This window comes from Crinia signifera, chromosome 2 (genome assembly GCF_055691185.1).
Source record: "Crinia signifera chromosome 2, ASM5569118v1, whole genome shotgun sequence".
Classification (NCBI taxonomy): Eukaryota; Metazoa; Chordata; class Amphibia; order Anura; family Myobatrachidae; genus Crinia; species Crinia signifera.
Window position 1 is genome coordinate 45,621,160 of NC_139218.1, and position 17,731 is coordinate 45,638,890.

The 17,731-nt window shown below is 43.4% G+C and overlaps 1 protein-coding gene across 4 annotated transcripts in view; it reads left to right on the forward strand.

The window, feature by feature from the left end:
• EPHA6 (EPH receptor A6) overlaps positions 1-17,731 on the forward strand; it is a 698,400-nt gene that overhangs the window by 499,586 nt on the left and 181,083 nt on the right. For 3 of the 4 annotated variants that reach the window (XR_014470285.1, XM_083171949.1, XM_083171946.1), the window contains exons 7-9: positions 8,742-8,789; positions 10,322-10,484; positions 14,693-14,801. Coding sequence is in view for 3 of the 4 variants with exons in the window: in XM_083171949.1 (XP_083028075.1) it covers positions 8,742-8,789; positions 10,322-10,484; positions 14,693-14,801 (320 nt within the window). In the remaining variant the exon portion in view is untranslated. The remainder of the gene's footprint in view (positions 1-8,741; positions 8,790-10,321; positions 10,485-14,692; positions 14,802-17,731) is intronic. The other variant, XM_083171947.1, reaches the window with a different exon arrangement.

Sequence of the window (17,731 nt, forward strand, 5' to 3'; positions counted from 1 at the left end):
AGACACACAGGTGTACTCATTACTCACTGACACACTTCCCAGGTCACCGCACACACACAGGTGTACACATTACTCACTGACACACTTCCCAGGTCACCGCAGACACACAGGTGTACTCATTACTCAGTGACAAACTTCCCAGGTCACCGCGCAGACACACAGGTGTAATCTTTACTCACTGACACACTTCCCAGGTCACCACGCACACACAGGTGTACTCATTACTCACTGACACACTTCCCAGGTCACCGCGCAGACACACAAGTGTACTCTTTACTCACTGACACACTTCCCAGGTCACAGCGCAGACACACAGGTGTACTCATTACTCACTGACACACTTCCCAGGTCTCCCGTATATGGAGCATAACATGTATCTTAAAGGGTTTAGTTTGAGCATCTTTCTAATGGTACCTATACACCTGACTGATGTGACAAACAGCACTAGCTGAAACTAAAGGATCATCCGAAATACATATGATTTGGAGTGTACACATACTATACACCCTTCCCGAAAGAGGCAGGTCATTATGGCCTGTGGTATAGTATGCAATGGGTGTGTGACATGTGTAATAAGCATTACATTGACAATTTTTGGTGCAGACTGTCCCTATTTTTAATTTGTCTGCCTCCTACACTTTGATACTGGCTCCTAGATTTTACAGATATTTGTCGAGCCCTGATATAAGAGAGCCTGCCCAGCTGCACACTACCCAGCGCTACACCTATATTGTCATCAACCGCCACCCACATATTACAAACCAGCAGCATCACCCTGTCCGGGACCTGCGATCAGAGAAGTCACGCAGGAAACACAGGGCAAATGCAGGAAACTCAGTCTTGCGGGAACTGCCGCAAGAGCACATTCCGCACAGTGCTGCAGAGTGCGCACGATGCCTGCTGCAGCCACAACTGCCAAGCTCCCACTCCCCTCACAGCCGCTAAGTCGCTTACTACCTCCGCGCTGCCAAAAGTGCCGCTACCACCCCCTCCAGCCGCGACCGCCAAACTACCACTCCACTCACAGCTGCAAAGCCACCCACTACCTCTGTGCTGCCACTACTCTGACATCCGCCACTGCATTCAACTCTCCGCCGCCTGCTACCTCAGCACCTGCAAGGACTCCTGGTACCCTCAGGCCAGCCACTAGCCGGAAACCTGCTGCCTGCGCACCTGACAGGATCTCTTACTATACCACCAATGGATAACAGGTACCATTTTTAAAACAATACACTATTCCACCAACGCCTACGCTGTATTCACCATAGCCAGCATCACCCCACTGAAATATCCAATCCAACACACCCCTTCCTGGTACCACCTCCCCCACCCCAAAACAATAACACACACACTCTCTTTGCACCACTATACCACCAACACCTGCACTCTACACTTAGCCAAAGTATCATACACCACCCCACCAAAATCCCTAACCCAACACACCCCTTCCCGCCAACACCATTCCCCCACCCCATAATTAAACACATTCACCCACAAATAACAAACATAATTCACATTATAATATATTTCTAACTTTAATGGGGCGTAGCCCCTTACGACGGTGTGAAGAGCGCCCGTAGGGCGCGATGAAACACCTAGTATATATATATATATATATATATATATATATATATTGTAACACTGTAGGGGAATTTGGATGCCTTTTCCTGGGGTAGAAGGCAGCCAGCAGTAGCTGAGAAATCATACAAGTCCAGTCTTTGTGGTGCAACTGGCTGCAACCAGTTTTATTCAGCAGGAAATAAAATAAACATCAAAAGAAAAGACCTTGCCTGTCCGGCACTAACTAAACACAGGATGTGCCTAACTGTCACTAAACAAAAACACAAAGTTTCCCAGTCAACACTGGGTGGCTCACTTGTATAAGGCAGCTTGTTTCTCACACAGAGATTCTGCAGTCTCCCCAGGAAGTCTGCACACACTGCTCAGTCTGGCAGCCTTTTCTCATCCCACTCACAGCTGCTCGCTGATTAACCCTCTGTGAGGTCCTGTTTCTAAAAGGTGTAGGACAAGAACCTGGGACTAATACACCTGCCCTCCAACACTACTCCAGTGTTCTTGTCACAATATATATATATATATATAAATATATATATATATATATATATATATATATATATATATGTCCCATTTTTTTTAACCAGAGAATGCACTCATCACCAATAGCAGGTGAATGACTTTTTATTGTATCAAAATAATATCATTCAGGTCAATGTTTCAACCACGGAGGGCCGTTTTCAAGACAGGCAACAGATACCCAGCAGTTCAGTATGCAGGCAGAGAGGTCGACTGGGTTTAGATTGACCATGTAATGGTAGACCACCCTTAGGCAATCCCGCTGAGTATACAGCTAAAGATAGTTGGGGGCCGCTAGAGCAGTAGTAACATTAGTTAGACACTAGCGGGTGATTGGCAGGACCATGGTCGATGGAGCTAAACTCTTATATACGGATACAGACAACTATAAATCAGAGAGGCAATTCTGCAGTTTTGTTTCCATTAGTGGCATTGGGACAGGGCCAGACTGCCCATCTGAGACTTTTGGTGAATGGCAAAAGGGACGATGGGCTGGGGCAGCCATGCAGTGAGACCAGGGCTAGGTGGGAAGCTCAGTCTCCCGGCACTCTGCTCAGCTGCCTGGCTCACATATGCAGGGGTTGGCCAAACTGTTCCACGGTCACAGGGCATCCACAGATATCTAGCAGTGGCGGAGCAGAACTACTCCATGCTTGCTTACTGATCTAGAATGGCAGAGAGGCTCCCAAAAAACTCCCTCCCTCCAGGCACCCGAACAAGTGGGCAAGCCTACCAGAGGAAGCCTGCAACCAGCGGCCATTGAGCTACTGCATCCTCCAAAAAAAAAGCATACACTATGCCTCCTGCATGTCCCAGAAGGGCAGGGAAGTATGATGCAGAGTGCCTGTATCATTACATAGCTGGTTAGCAGTCTCCAATTAGTTAGAGTTCCTCTTGCTTACACAATAGATTCAACTATTTTGTAAACAATGAAGGTATTTCAGACCTCATTGTACGGCGGCGAATTTGACGGTGCACCCCTTAATAAAATGTTCTGCTCAAGCCCAGGGCAACCGAGAGGTATGCCGGGCCCTGGTAAAACTTTGTGGGCGTGGCCACGCAAAATGACCCCAAAATGTTTAGGGGGATAATAAAGCACTCTAAAGTTGGAGGGGGGAGTGTTATTGTCGCCCCCTTCAGCAACAGCAGCACACACCTACCTACAGCATGTGCTGTGCTGAGCTCTCATGCTGTCAGTGAGACGCTCATGCTGAGCCTTCTGTCAGCACAGCACATGCTGTAGGTATGTGCTGCTGCTGCCCGGAAGTGAAGGAGGGGGTCAGACCAGGGCCCCCTGCCGGGCCCCTCTAGCAAGCCCGCCCCACCCCCCTCTCAGTGACTTTGCTCACGCCTATGGCCAGTGTTCAGTTAAGCCGCCTCCCCACTAGAATGAAATTTTTATTTTAGCACTCCCACTGAACAGCCGGTTTCCACCCCCAGACAACTACTTCCTGTCAATCACCTTGCATACGAATAGAAAAAGTAGCAGGATTTCCTCGCTGACTGGGATCGTGCATGTGTACTACTGGTTGTGCGCATGCACAGTTTATCGATAATCGGCCTCTGTGCGAATTCGCAGCCGTGTGCTCAGGTCTGAATTACCCCCATTATTTGATAAATAGTGGATAATAACTTCTAAGCAAAGGAGTGACATCACTCTGGCATAAGTTCCAATTCCTGATGAAATACTGATGAATGAAATATGAAGTTACATGTGCCTCCTGAAGAAGCATTTTAGCCATTTTAGACAGTGCATGTTGCCTTGAGTGTGGGCGCCATTTTTCCGAATACATTAAGGAAAGATGGTGCCGCTGGGATCACTTACAGGGGGTTCTGCCCCCCTGGACTGATGGGTCAGCCTGCAATGCACATCCTATACCCTTACATGGCCTCAGTGATTTCACAGTGCATTGGCTGTAATATTGCTGCAACAAAATGGCTGTCTGTACTGGGAGTCTGACTGCATGAACAACATTTCCAATAGAAATAAATGCCGCGTTATGTTTGTAATGATCACTCCATCAATATTTCAGCATCAGATGTGACTTTCCTTTATCTGTGTGAGAAGCTTATTTGGCGAGTTTCTTTATATTCTTCATAGAAGAGTGTAACAAGCCTCCGGTCCTGCACTTAGTCAGTCAGTGTTTCTCTGAAGTTACAGTACTAGCATAGCTCATAGCTGAAGAATATACATGTTATTTCGGGAAACTGCGGGAACAGCAGCCGTTGTTTAAAAATATACATGCTCCTATTTTGCGAAAATGTCACATTCACATTTAATAACAGCTTCATTATGACTCTTGTGTATAAGACACATTTGGCCTTATTCAGGGATGATAATGCCACTGCCGATGTGTACTCGGGGACTGTGCGAAAATAAGCAAATGATACGTATCGAGACACCTACCAGCAGCTTGGCAAGTACCAGCAGTTATGTGAGCAGTGTTGGTCGCAGGTCAGTTGATAATGATTCTCCTATGGTTGTGCAGCATTGTTCTATTGGGCAATGTTTCCATTCATTTACAAGTACAAAATCGACAGTACGTTCGTAACAAATAAACGTTGTAAAAAATATTTTTAACATTAAAAATGCCAAATCTACTAATTTCTGCCAAAACAGCTGATGTAAGGCACATGTAATTTTTTATGTTTTTCCCCAATAAAAGCATCTTATGTGCATCACTATGGTAACTAGATTCACAAGCAGCGTCTGCTGATTAAAATGATATATAGCCTGCCTAGATTTTGTATGAAATTGTAACTTTATCTGCATAAAAAATGTTCTGCTACACTGTTTTCCATCCAGTGTTGCATTATTTGTTATGCATATACAGTCACATACAATGATATGTGGCTTGTCTATATTATGTATGACTGTATAGGCATACTAAATAATCAAGTTATGTTATACTTTTTGGCTGGGAAGCACTATAGCAGAACATTTTTTGTGTGCAGGGGAAGTCGTTATCAATATTAAACCACATCTAACCCCCATTAGTGTACCACTTGAGTTAAATGCTGCTCTGAATTCTACAGGTTCCGGTGTCCGAATCCTTCTTTTCTCCCCCCGTCCTGTAGATGGAAAAATATTTGCAAAAGAAATTGCAGAGTTTGTGGCTGATTTAGTCCTAGAGCGACAAGGATGGTTTATCTTACAAGATTCCAATGTGTGGATCAATTATAAACCCTCACGCCTTCATCAGAACCTTCTCTGCACAATTAATGGACTTGCACAAATGTTTTCCTCTGCTGTTTATCTCAGTGGTAACACAATAGATCTTGTTTTGCATTTGGATTTAGAAGTTGGGGGGTGTTCTGTCACTAGGACAGTTTAACAGGCGCTACCCATTGGGCTCCTTATTCAAATAAAGCCGCAGCTGAATAGGGGGTTGTCCATCCCTAAAATGACAACATGCAAAAAAAGAGAAAAAGACTGCGCTCTGAGGAAATAAACCAATTTCTACACAGCTTGCTGGATAATTAATTTATAAACTTTGATAAATTGAATATGACACTGTAACCATGATTATACACAATAAAAAATACAATTAAAAAAGCGGGTGATAAGGATGAATTAAAATGATTTCATAACTGGATACTGGGATAAGCACCCCTATAAAAGTTCCTTTTATTAAGGATCCTGGGGGGTGGGGCTAAAAGGATGAGATCAAGTCGTTTTACCCCCGGACATCCCCACCGAGGGGCGATTCGCAGGAGATGGGGGGTTATGCGGGAGGGTTGCCCCCCTTTCCGGGGGGCCGGGAGGGGGACCCGATTTCTGGGACCATCCAGGAGGGTAGGCAAGCCTGTTATATCCCTGTATTTATACCTAGGCCAATATAGCCGCCAATTGGTACAGCTGTCAACTGTTTATCCTGCACGCTGTGGAAATCTAATCATACTAACATAAAATCACATTTCACACAACAACATTTTATTAAGAAATAGTAGGCAGACATAAAACACTAAAAATGATATACATATAAGGTGTTTAAATTGAATTTAATCCACTTTACATTTAGTAATATGACCCCTTTATTTATGTCACATGACCCGGAGGTGTGTGCGTTTTTTTTATCTTAATAAATTATTTCCACTCTGCTGAGTAGATCTCTACGGCCCCCCTTGTGCCCCGACTACATTAAAATTTAGGGATGTTATTCTCTTCCCTATCCACTGACACTGAACTGTCCAAGTAAATGGTGTACCTAGTACGTCAATCGGAACAGGATCCTTAATAAGAGGAACTTTTATAGGGGTGCTTATCCCAGTATCCAGTCATGACATCATTTTAATTCATCCTTATCTCCCGATTTTTTTTATTGTATTTTTTATTGTGTTATATGTTTACAGTGTTATATTAAATCTATCAAAGTTTATAAATTAATTATCCAGCATGCTGTGTAGCAATTGGTTTATTTCCTCAGAGCGCGGCCTTTTTCTCTTTTTTTTGCATGTGGATTTAGAAGTGGTTAGCCTATGAATAAACTTGGCCAGACTGTTTCTCACTGACAACAGCTTAAATACAACTAATACAACAACTTTTCTGATTTGAATCCTTCTTCCTCTTCTTATTTTTCTTTCCTTTGAACAAGAATAGTACTATAAAAAATAATCTTCTTCCACTTATTCTACTTCCTGTTCCCCCTCTTCTATTACACCAGAAAGGCAGATAAAAATTAGAGAGAAGTAGTATAAAAAGAAATATATTATTGTTCTTCTTTCTTTACTCCCTCTTCTTTCTTCTTTTGAACTAAATTATAGAAAGTAACATAAAAATTAGAGCAGTATACAAATTTGTATTCCTCTTCGATCTCATCTTCTTCATCCTCTTCATGGCCCTTATTCAGATCTGTGCGGATATTCCCGCATTCTTACGGAGCGGTCCGCACGCCACGGTGTTTTGCCGCATGCGGCCATCGTCCGTAGAAACGCCCACGTGTCCTCCGCATTCGGACGGACTCACTCTTTAAGAACAGGGCGTGTTTACGGACGACATACAAACCATGCGTGTGCGGGAGAAACACTCCGATTCGGCACGGTATTACAGAGTATTACAGAGTATGCTCGGGAATACCGCATCCGAACGGGAGCCAAGCGGTGCTACCGCACGTAAGCGGAGGATTTACGCCAAACAACCCACTATGAAGTATCTTCTGCAAGACATCACATGACCCACTTATTCAATTACCTATCCTCTTAAAAAACTGCTTATTTGGAATTGGAATCAATTAGATTCCAATATATCCTTACAAGCATGCCTAACACATGCATAGCACACATTAACCCTTACAGCAATTGAAGTGCAATGGTTTCAATTAAAGCACTGACAAGCGTCCTATTAGTGAGTAATGAGTAAAGGAGTAGATTCTATTGGGTTCAGGTGTTAATGGTTGTAGTCATTAGGCGTACGTTCGCCTACCGCATGAACGAGTGGTGTCCGCAAAGCAATAGTACACTTGTGGACACCGCACATTTCAGCCCTTTTTGCTCGCGTGCATTCGGAGTGGTTTCCGAATGTACGCCCCCCAACATAAGTGTACTCCCCCGTGTCCGCCCATGTTTCCGCCCCGTTTTGCCCACTTTGAAACTACGCCCATGTGTCATTCCGCATGACGCCCATAATACGCCCCTATTTCCCGACTGATTGCGGTGACCAGTTTTGGACGGGCTTTGTCCGAACTGGTACCGAGTCAAGGCGTGGCACATGCGCGTAGCGTTCTCCACGCATGCGCAGACGCCGTAAAGACGCGATCCGTAAGAACGCGGTAAAGTCCGCATCAATCAGAATAAGGGCCAATGATGTTTCTTCTTTTGAACCAGACTATACAAAGTCCTAAGGGTTTGTTTGAATCTGAAAACATTCTTTCCACCTTGGAATATCCAAGATATCCATGAAAGACTTATTTTGCCTCATTTATAGGTTCAAACCTGTGATAAGTTGACCAAAAGAACGGAGTCAAATCTGAACCACTTTTAAAATAAACTCTTCTCAACATACATAGTTACATATATGTTTTTATTTTTCCATAGATGTCTGCATTCATTAGCCATTGATTCTAAAGTTACTTTTTCCTAGTCAAGCAATATATTTGGTTGTCGTTCTCTTATCATGTGTGCTTAATATTTTCAGCCCAACTAGAATAATCTGATTCAATGTCACAGTCATTCAAAGTAAATTTCACCCAGATGTATGAATCGCTTTATACTTGGAGTCTTTGAAGCAGTCCTTGTGTCTTTTAGTATATCATATATAGTTTGTTACTATACCATTACTCTAGTTTAACCCTTTGAGTGCCAACATCTCTGTTAGAGATGTTCAAAATATCCACTAAACATGCCAGCGTCGCTCACATTTGTTATATAAATGCAAATATAAAATGTGTCAAAAAAAAAAAGTCATTATGATGACTAATAAAACCCTGCCAATTTTCACACCTATTTTGACAAATTCACTTGGCACTCAAAGGGTTAATAACTATGTTACTCTTCCTATATCATTTCCTACGTATCTTTACTGCATTTGTGAATACTACTTGCTGGAAGACAATATACTTATTTTGCTTTTGACTTTATTTGTTAATGTTAGTTTCAGCAGAGTTAGAATTTGTATAAGTTATATGCATGTTTCTTTCTCTCACCCACAGGACTACCCCCGGATAGCGCCGGCATTTTGGCACTACCTGCGGGTAGAAGTGAGTAATGATGGGTATTTAAAGCTCACACTTACGTCTTCCATCCCTGTAACTAACAATGGGAGCTGCATTCATGAGAATAAGTTACGGTTAAGAGTATTAATTCAAATGTTTGGTTTCCACGTAGACAGTGGGAGGCCTAGGTGCTGCTTAGAACACAAGTAACCAGTCCAGATATGACTCATAGAATAACTGCAGCCCTTATAAAGCAATATATCAAAAGGAACCCAATATGGATAATAAATTAGTATGCAAGTGATTCTGGTATAAATATATAAGCCACACACATTTATTCTCTGTTCTTCCTTTCCATCTAATATTTTCGGAGATGAAATAGAGGGCCTTATTCAGATTGCATCGGTACTGCGCGCATTTGCACGCAGTACCGATGTTGTGCGTCTGCGCATGCGCATGCGTGTTTCTGCGCATGTGCAGGCGCATGGTGCATGCACCCACGGCGACCTTTCGGGTCGCCGGGTGCACGCACCCATGGCAGCGAGGGGGGGGGCGGAGATAGGTGGGGAGCGCCGGGCTGCCCCATTACCATATGGGAAAAGTCACTTATATATGCGTGCACGCTAAACATCATTCGATGGTCACCGACCATCGAATGATGTGGCGGACACCCCAGCAAAGCGAATGGATGTTTATGCAAATCCAGCCCACCAATGACATTTTTAATGGGATCCCCTCTTATAATTAGACAGCCCAGTACAACTGTATAGTAGTAGTCTGTCCCAGGAAACCCCTATGTCTGTTCCAGGGTATCCGGTCGACAGTCACTAGGTGTTGACCAAATATACCACAACTGGTTCCAGAGTGACACCAATATTACTTTATTAGGGAGGAACAGTAATGTCAGGGAGTTGTGGTATTTGGCAAGCTGCTGTCTGCCCTCTGCGAGGCAGTTGGTATATCACATGATAATCTGGCAGTAAATATATATGAACGCTCAGGCTTATAAAAGTGGGTGTGGCTTCTGAACTTAAATATAGATTCTCTCAATTACGTGGGATTCATCGAACGCAGTCTAGTAGAGGCCAGGCCGAAACACTTAATATTTGGAAATGGTAAACCACAGTATGAAGGCATATTTTGTATTGGCTGGTGTACGAGGTGCCAAAACATTCAAATATTAAATATTCTATTCTTGTTCCCCTTTAAGCCTAACTTATTATCATTGGTGTGGTGCCCCACGAATGAAGCAATGTTATATTTCATTTTGCTTGAAAGTGTACGAAGTGAGCTTTCATTGTAAAAGTATAGCCGAGTTTATCATAAAGATAAGCTCAGCACCGCTATAGCGCTTGTCATTTCATGCAGCAAATCAAAGGCGCAGCTTTCAAAGTCAAACGAACAACAAAACAGTGGGGGAAAAAAAATCTCACTCTCAAACACATCTGTTACATTAACGCATTGTGCATTTCACAGAAATACCGACCAAGCTGGGTGACCGGATTCCAAAATGCTGCTATATATCATGGATACGTTTTATTCAATTCTAAACTATGACTGTTTTCTTTTGTCTACAGGAACACGAACAACTCAGTTATTCCTCGACAAGATCCAAAGCTCCCAGTGTTATTATCACAGGCCTCAAGCCATCCACCAAATATATATTTCACATTCGAGTCAGGACTGCTGCAGGGTACAGCGGCTACAGTCATAAGTTTGAATTTGAAACCGGAGATGAAAGTAAGTTTAATTAACCGCGGTGTGCTTTATGCAAAAACATACAGTATCAGCTTTTAAAATGCTCCTTTTTATGGGATGGCGTACTAATTAAACATGCTAAAGTCCAATCTTTTCTTAATTTAATTGTACTGCTTTATTTTTTTTACAGTAATAAATGCGTACGATAAGTTAGCCAGGGACGGGCAATTTAATGTCCGCAGCTGAAAACTGCAAGGTAGAATTCGTTCAATTCAAGATTTCTTGTGGTTGTCTGGTCATTAAAAGGGTTCCTGAAGGTGGTTCTTTACAGAGCAGCATCACCTACAGAAAGAGTAAGGGTACTGCATTTCAATCTTCATTTAATTTGAACATATGGCCTACATGACAGTTATTTATTTAGTATATTTGACCTTCTTTGCCTAGATCCTCTTATACAATACAGGTTGAGTATCCCTTACCGCAAGCATTTTGGATAAGGGATTTTTTCGGATTTTGGATTTTTTTATTCATACTTACCTGGTCCCCTGGTGGTTCCCCGATGTCCACGGTGTCCCTCAGCATCCACGGCGGCTTTTAGGATACTCTCCAGCGACATCTCCGGTCCCATTGGTGCATTGTGCGAGTACTCAGACGTCAGTGGCACGCCGCATGCATTCGCGCAATGCACCCTTGGGACTGAAGATGCAACTTAAGAGGATCCTGAAGGCCACCGTGGACATCGGGGGATGAGGTATGCCACTGAATGAATCCTGAAGGCCACCGTGGACATCGGGGGATGAGGTAAGTATGAAAAAAAGGGGCTGAGGGAAAAAAAGAAAACAAAAAACCCTGAAATATTTTTGGAATATTTCAGTTTTTGGAATACACTGATAATACACTGATAAGGGAGACCCGACCTGTACCTTGTTCCATTCACTGTGGTTCCCCTGCTTAACTGCTTAGTGAAGATGCAGGAGTGTTACTTTACCTAGGGATTGCTTGGCAGCCTAAACCATTCTAGCTACCTCATAGGGGTCTTTGTACTATGCAATGGAGAGAGAGAACGTGGATGGAGATAATGTACCGACTACACAGCCTGCATCATGGCAGGTAGGAGCTGATTGGTCAGCACTTTATCTTTCTCCAGTTTTTCTCTCTCCAAAACTTCATACATAGGGGGGTATTCAATCCTGGACACTATTTCTACCGGCAGAAATAGCATCACTCGCCTATTCAATTCTGCCGTTACCGACAGCATTGATGACAAAGCAGATCCGACTTTAAAACAAGTTGGATTTGTTTTGTCGGAAATGGCTGCAGATTGTCGAATTCACGTTCGTTTCGCCAATCCACTGTGTTTCCGACGCTTCACAGCTGGAACTTTGAATTCCGGCTTTAGAGTTACAGTCATACTGCACTGGTTACATGTATTAGTATATCATGAATAGTGTCACAGTGGCTGCTGCTCTCAGTTGAATAAATTAACACTTTCAATACACGGGGGAGATTCATCAAAGCAAGTAAAGGTTTTGCTTGTAGCAAAGGATTCGATTCTAGTTATGATTTTACAGAATATACAGTACCAGAGAAATGAGTATTAGAATTTGATTGGTTACTGTAGGCACCACCTCCACTTTAATAAAACATCTCGCTCAAACTTTGATCCATCAGTGATTCCACCCTTGTACTAATGCCAAACTAGACACACCCCTGGCAAAGTCCATTTCTGTACTGTACCATTCATAACATTTTATATATATTTTTAGAAAGGATTACTATTTTCTATCACATTAGCCTCCCATAACCCTAAGTGCATATTGGCAATTCTATTTATTTATTTTTTTATCCCACGTTTGTGCAGCATATTAAGTGGATGCTTTTCCAATATAAAACGTACAGTAGCTAGCATAAAACTAATGTAATGTATTTATTGCATACCTTGTCAATAGGATAACCCCTCTAACGGAAATGATACATTTAAGGGATTCATCTCTCAGACAAGTAACGGTTGCTGACAGAGGCAGAACTCTGGGAGGCAATGGAGTCATCTGCCGCCGGGCTCCTGCTCTCAAGGGGGCACCTCTTCACCTCTGCCAGTTTAAATACATTAATTGAAAGCCATCAAAATCACTTCTGTGGCTGAGTTCTGAAATGTATATGTGTTTTTTCTCTCTCTCTCTCTCTCTCTCTCTCTCTGTATATACAGTATATAATGTATATTTCATAACAGACTATATATATATTTTGATTAACGTTGTGTGTGTGTGTGTGTGGGGGGGGGGGGGGGGGGGGGCACCAATATTCATCTTGCCTCCGGGCAACTGGGACGAACTTACGCCACTGGTTGCTGAGTTACATATCATGCTGCCTATATAAAATCTAGGTCTCATTATGGTCAGAGCAGTACAGGAGAAATGAACGGTGTACCGTGGTTACTTCAAGGTGTTTTTTTTTTCCAGAACGTAATTTGTGCCGCCTCGATACTTCACAATAGAATCAGATGCATCATTACTAGAAGCATCCAGATATGAAAAACCATTTTCATTTTAAGTGGTAATTAATAGAAAGTTAGAAAGCAGATGCGGGAATGGCTGACCCTGCACGGATAGGAGGTTATTTTGCATCAATCACACGACGTATACATTATTCCTAATGTTAGTTTTTTATTCCGCTAGATGAATGTATGCAAATACTTAATATCTCTATAGGGGCCATATAACTGTACTATCCAGGTTCATAAATTATAGCTCCCTTTCATTACATCAAGCAAGCATAGATTATTACTATTACTAGCTTGGCATATAATTAGATAATCTCCTCTAACCCACTTTCTCAAAGAGAAACCCTTGCAGACTTGAAAACAGGGCCGCTAGCATTCCTGTTAAATTGATCTCACATTTGATTATAATAATTAAGACTGCTTTAAGTAACATGTTATATTAGGTGTTTAGCAGAGGCATCTTAAGAGAGGAGGGAACACATATGCAGACTCCTCTCTGTGGGTCCCTCCTCTCTGAGGCTCCTTAGACTCTGTGCATGCGCAGGTCTCCGAAAACATGACACCCGTCGTGTTCCCGGCAACTATCTCTAGTACATATTTATGGGTATCTGAAAACATGGCGCGCACCATGTTCCCGGAGCCATATGTTTACTGCACATTGCAAATCAATGGAAAAATGTCCACTGCACCATTTCCAAGTGACTTCTCCAGCATCACTGGTGCTGATGCGGGACTCTGGGGAGGCAGAGCCCGGATTAAGGCTCCATGGGGCACGGGTACAAGGGGGGCCCCCTAAGGACTAAATAAAAACACAAACACAGCATGCATACACCAACTGCAAGCATAGCATACATACATACGTACATACACATACATACATACATAAACACACAACATGCATAAATATACACACTCACAAATGCATGCATACAAATACACTAATACATGCACATGCATAACACACAGCATACATATACAACACACACACACAGCATACATTCATACACAACATACACAAGCTCCGTCGGAACGGGGCGCACAAGCGTCTTGTGCGCGCCGGGGCTGGCTGCTTTGGAAATCCAAACACTATAATGAATTCTAACCAAAAAAAAACTGGTTTCTGCGCACTTCTCTGGGGGCTTTTTTTACACTTTTTAGCTTAGTTTTTATTTTATACTATTGTTATTTCATCACTACATTTTCTTATTGTAAAACAGCAGCTCCAACCCCCCCATGTCTTTAGATCTTGGGGCATATTCAATGCCGTTTGGGCGAGTTATGACGGCGAGCAGTGCCCATAGCTTATCGTCATAGCTCGCGGTCAGTATTCAACTGACCCCCCCTTCACTTACTGTTTCCACCTCACTGGTTCTTTTCAGCGTGGTGGAAACGGAGAGTGCGGCCGTCAAAACGGCGAGGCCCACCACTATATGCAGCTGGCTCTTTGCTCTTTGTGGTCAAACTTACCGTTGCAGGGAATCCTTGCCATCCTCTGATGGCAAGCCTGGAACTTTGCATACGGCAAGGATGGCCTTGCCTAAAATGAGCCATCCTCGCCTCACAAACCCCAATGCCGGCGGCATTGAATACTGCTCTTTTTTGTACATTGTCTCATTTGTGATAACCAAGTGTGTATGGCATATTTAAAAACAGTACATTTCCGATTCTGTCCCATTTTTTCAATTTGCTTCACAGTCCTCTTGATTTCGTTCAGTACACTGTTTAACGCTGCTTGTTTTCATTGTTGCAGCTTCAGATATGGCAGCGGAACAAGGACAGATTTTGGTAATTGCCACCGCTGCTGTTGGAGGATTTACTCTACTGGTTATTCTCACTCTTTTCTTCCTTATTACTGGCAGGTAAGTAAATCTTCCCTATACTGGGACATACTAAACACAACTGGATATAACATGTAAATCCCTAATTCCTACAGCAAACATTGCCGAGCTGCATGCGTCTTTATGTGACCAGAAATAGCGTAAGTGTTCTGCATCTCCAGTATCCCAAACTATGCATCATTATGCAGGAGTATAATACTGTATTTTAATCAATTCAAAATTATAAATATGATTTATAATATGACATGTTATAATCTCCAATTTGTTTATGTGCGTACACAGATTATCTGCAATGTTTAAATCTGTATTATCCCAAAAAAGCTCAGGTTTCAGCAGTTTTTATTAAACTCAGGGTGGCCGAGGCTATGCCCCAGATGGGAAGTGGGGGGACCTCAGGAGGGAACGTGGTTATGCTCCTGAGGGCGTGATTAAGGCATAGCAAGGGTTACGTCTCCCATGTACTCCTTGGTTGAAGCCTTTGTAAGCCGCACCTATCCTCGACCCCCTTCTTGGCACCCCTGATTATGCTTGATAATGCAAACCACTGAAACCATTAGTTTCTTTCTGATCTTCTAAATATAGTACCTGTAATAAAATATTACCTACCTAAGGCAATGTTAAATTGAAAGCCATTGTACATTTTAAAGTATATGTGACCAATTTACTAATTTTGTTTAAATTACTGTTCTGCTAAACTACAAAAACAATTTGCATGGCAATATTTAAAACATTTGTTGGTACTTGTTTCCTAGCAAGGCGCCCGTCGTGGGTCATCGCATACCTTAACTTAAGGTATGCGATGGACACGATGGACCCGATTTTCTGTGTATTTTAAGCCTTTATTGCCGGCAATGAGAAAATCGCGTTGATCGCGTCCATGGCACTTTGCGCTCGTCCATGACACTTTGCGCTCGCCACACTTTATAAAATCAACTCCACGCCGACGTGGATAGTGGGGGTATCCAATGCGGGGGGTATGCAATGAAAATTGGGGTCTAGGGTGTATTTTACATTGTTCCCAATGTAAAATTGGGTCTCAGGGACCATTTTACATTGATTCCAAGGTAAAATTCGCGTCGATCGCATCGCATGCGATTTGGTTGCATGCGATGCGATAAACGCGATTTTTGGGGTCCCGATGCCTGCAATTAAAATCGCTGGAAACAAGTACCCATTTGTTTTAATCTTTACCGCATATGACGGGTGGGGTTATTTAGTAAGGATTCCAGAAGAAAAATCTTTCTATTAGGCACGCGTCATGTACATAGGCAAATCTAGAATTATGGTAATGGGTGGTCCCAGAACTAGACACAACAGCAGGGGGACCTTTGCGCGGCGCAGCCGCGGTGCAAAAGGGGGCGTGGCCTCATGGAAAGGAGGCGTGTCATCACAAAAAGGGGTGTGGTATTACACTTTAGACCAGGGCTGGGCAACACCGGCCCTCCAGATGTTAGTGAACTACACATCCCAGCATGCCTTGTATCAGTTTCAGCATGGCCACATAGCAAAACTAATGCAAAGCATCCTGGGATGTGTAGTTCACTAGCATCTGGAGGGCCGGTGTTGCCCAGCCCTGCTTTAGACCATACACAGTAATGCCCATTACACATTTTAGCAAACTCCGTAATACCCATTACACATAAAGCCACAAGCCGTAATGCCAATTACACATAAGGCCACACGCCATAATGCCCATTACACATTGTGCCACACATCATGATGCCCATTACATACTATATAACAAACCGTAATGCCCATTACATATTTGCCACATAAGTGCTGCTTACCTACGTGCTCATTGCTAGGGGGTTCTTGCTTGATGGCACCATAGTACCCATTACACATGATGCCGCACACCATAGTACCCATTACACATGATGCCGCACACCATAGTACCCATTACACATGATGCCGTGCACCATAGTACCCATTACACATGATGCTGCACACCATAGTACCCATTACACATGATGCTGCACACCATAGTACCCATTACACATGATGCCGCGCACCATAGTACCCATTACACATGATGCTGCACACATAATGCCCCTTACACATGATGCTGCACACATAATGCCGCTTACACATGATGCTGCACACATAATGCCCCTTACACATGATGCTGCACACCGTAATGCCCCTTACACATTAAGCCACACATTATGCGTAATGCCCCCACATACCGCCACTTGTAGCGTCCCTTAAGCAATGCCCCCAAAAGTGCCACTTACTGTAAATTTCTATATGAGCCTTCGCTGCTGCTGCAGGGAGAGATGGAGAGTGGTGCAGCTGCTTCTATGGGGAGAGGAGCAGAGCGCAGCGAAGAGAACGCTCCCACTCCCCTCCTGCTGTCCCCTCTAGCCGAGTGGACATTTTAAATATTGTGCGCGCTGTTATTGTGCGTGACGTCGGGGGAGCATGCCGGGCGCCGGCACCACATGATTAAAGGGGGGGGGCGGGCTGAGGTGAAAGCGGGGAGAAGAATTGGAGTGGATGCTGCAGGGGTGACAGTCATTGACATCTGGGCAGAGGGCAGGGGGCTGCCTGGCTGTATTCAGAGCACTGCAGGTCACGGCTGTTTGAAATAATACCCCTTTCACAACAGAAAATGCAGGGATTTACCCGGGAATATGGTCCCAGGATCATGCAGGGACATTCCCAGGCTGACCCCTTATACACCAGCATAGTCCCTGCATTTTCTGGTGTGAGGGGGAGAGACAACCACTCCCCTCTCCCTACCCTCCTTTAACCAACCAGCTATATCTTCGGAACCAACTGACCCATTTACATGAGACCAGTATCATATTGAAGAACTCTTGAGTTGGCTTCGAATGATTTTGGTCCTGTAAAATTGGGCTGTTTGGTTCCAGAGAAATCTGCCCTCAAAGAACATAAACAGTCATGAAATTACATTTAAGAAATGGAAAAAAAAAAAAGGTTTAACCTCA